The 1,391-nt window shown below is 60.0% G+C and overlaps 1 protein-coding gene across 1 annotated transcript; it reads right to left on the bottom strand.

The window, feature by feature from the left end:
• Positions 1 to 137: 137 nt before the first annotated feature.
• ETHE1 (ETHE1 persulfide dioxygenase) lies at positions 138 to 1,353 on the bottom strand (the record flags this gene model as incomplete). The annotated part of the gene is made up of 3 exons (XM_019611632.1): positions 138 to 372; positions 1,034 to 1,150; positions 1,242 to 1,353. Coding segments are annotated over 3 exons (333 nt in total), but the record flags the coding sequence as incomplete, so codon positions are not given.
• Positions 1,354 to 1,391: the final 38 nt, after the last annotated feature.

Below are 1,391 nucleotides of genomic sequence, written 5' to 3'. Positions count from 1 at the left end.
CTTGGCATCCAATAAGCAGCAGTTGAAGCCACGCCCCCTTGAGAAACAATAAATCCCAATCACCTAAGCCACGCCCCCCGAAAGCAAACCAATCAGCTCTGCCATTTAAGCCACGCCCCCAGTCCAAGCCACGCCCCTTCCGCTCGCTTTGTCTGTTCTTTATTCCCACCAATCAGAACCCGTCAATGCCAAGTGGGCAGGGCCAGCACCCACTGTGGGCGGGGCTTTTATCTCCTGGGATTGGTTGGCCTCCGGGTGGGCGGAGCCATCAGTGCGTGTGGGCGGGGCTTATCGTCGTGTGGGCGGAGTCATCCAGCGGGGGGGCGGGGCCATCCTGGATCCCACAGCGCAGATTGGCCGGCACTGCTATGTCTGGGGGGGATGGGGGGGACTTGGGGGGGGGATCGTGCCATAGGGATTTTGATGGACCCCTGCCCCGAAATGAACCCCATAAAGACCCCATACCCAAATGCCAGCCCCATAGAAACCCCACACCCAAATCGCTGCCCCATTAGAGACCCCACAACCACCCCATACCCAACACTCATCCCCACGGAGACCCCACAACCACCCCATACCCCACTCTCAACCCCACAGGGACCCCATGGAGACCCCACACCCACATCCCTGCCCCACAGCCAACCCATAGAGACCCCATAACCACTCTATACCCAAAACCAATCCCCGTTGAGACCCCATTCCGACCTCATACTTAACCCATAGAGACCCCCTACCCAAACCCCAGCCCCATAGAGTCCCCAGCCCCAACTGCCAACCCCATAGAAACCTCAAACCTGTTTCATAGAGACCCTCTGCCCAAATTGCAACCCTATAAGGACCCCATAACCACCCCATAGCCAACTCTTACCCCCATAGACACCCCATAACTGACCCAGGGACACCCCATGTCCTCCTATAAAGACCCCGTACCCGAACACCAACCCTATAGAGACCCCATAACCACCCCATAACCAAAACCCCAACCCCATAGAGACCCCCACCCCCCCACTCCCGCCCCCCATCAAAGCGTTACCCATCAGTTTGGGGCGGGGCAGCTGCAGCCCCTCCATCAGCTTCACAAACTCCTCCTCGCTCAGCGTCAGCCGCGGGTTCAACCGCCGCTCCTCCCCCACCGTCGTCACCGTCTGGCCTTAATTAGGGTAATTAGGAAGGGAAGAGATGGTGATCGTGGGACCCCCAACTCTCCTCTCCCCCCCTAGACTATGAGACCCCCCCCTTACCGGTGTAGTCGTGCGCTGGGTACAGCAGGCAGCGGTCGGGCAGCGTGAAGATCTGCGAGTGAACGGAGCGGTACAGCGTGCGGGGACAGCCTGCGTGTTGCCATGGCAACCGTCAGTGCCACCGGGTCGCCCGAGCAACCGCCCGCCGGT

This window comes from Meleagris gallopavo, unplaced genomic scaffold, assembly GCF_000146605.3.
Source record: "Meleagris gallopavo isolate NT-WF06-2002-E0010 breed Aviagen turkey brand Nicholas breeding stock unplaced genomic scaffold, Turkey_5.1 ChrUn_random_7180001951409, whole genome shotgun sequence".
Classification (NCBI taxonomy): domain Eukaryota; kingdom Metazoa; phylum Chordata; class Aves; order Galliformes; family Phasianidae; genus Meleagris; species Meleagris gallopavo.
The sequence above is the reverse complement of the archived record's forward strand: the minus strand, read 5'-3'. Positions and strand labels throughout refer to the sequence as shown.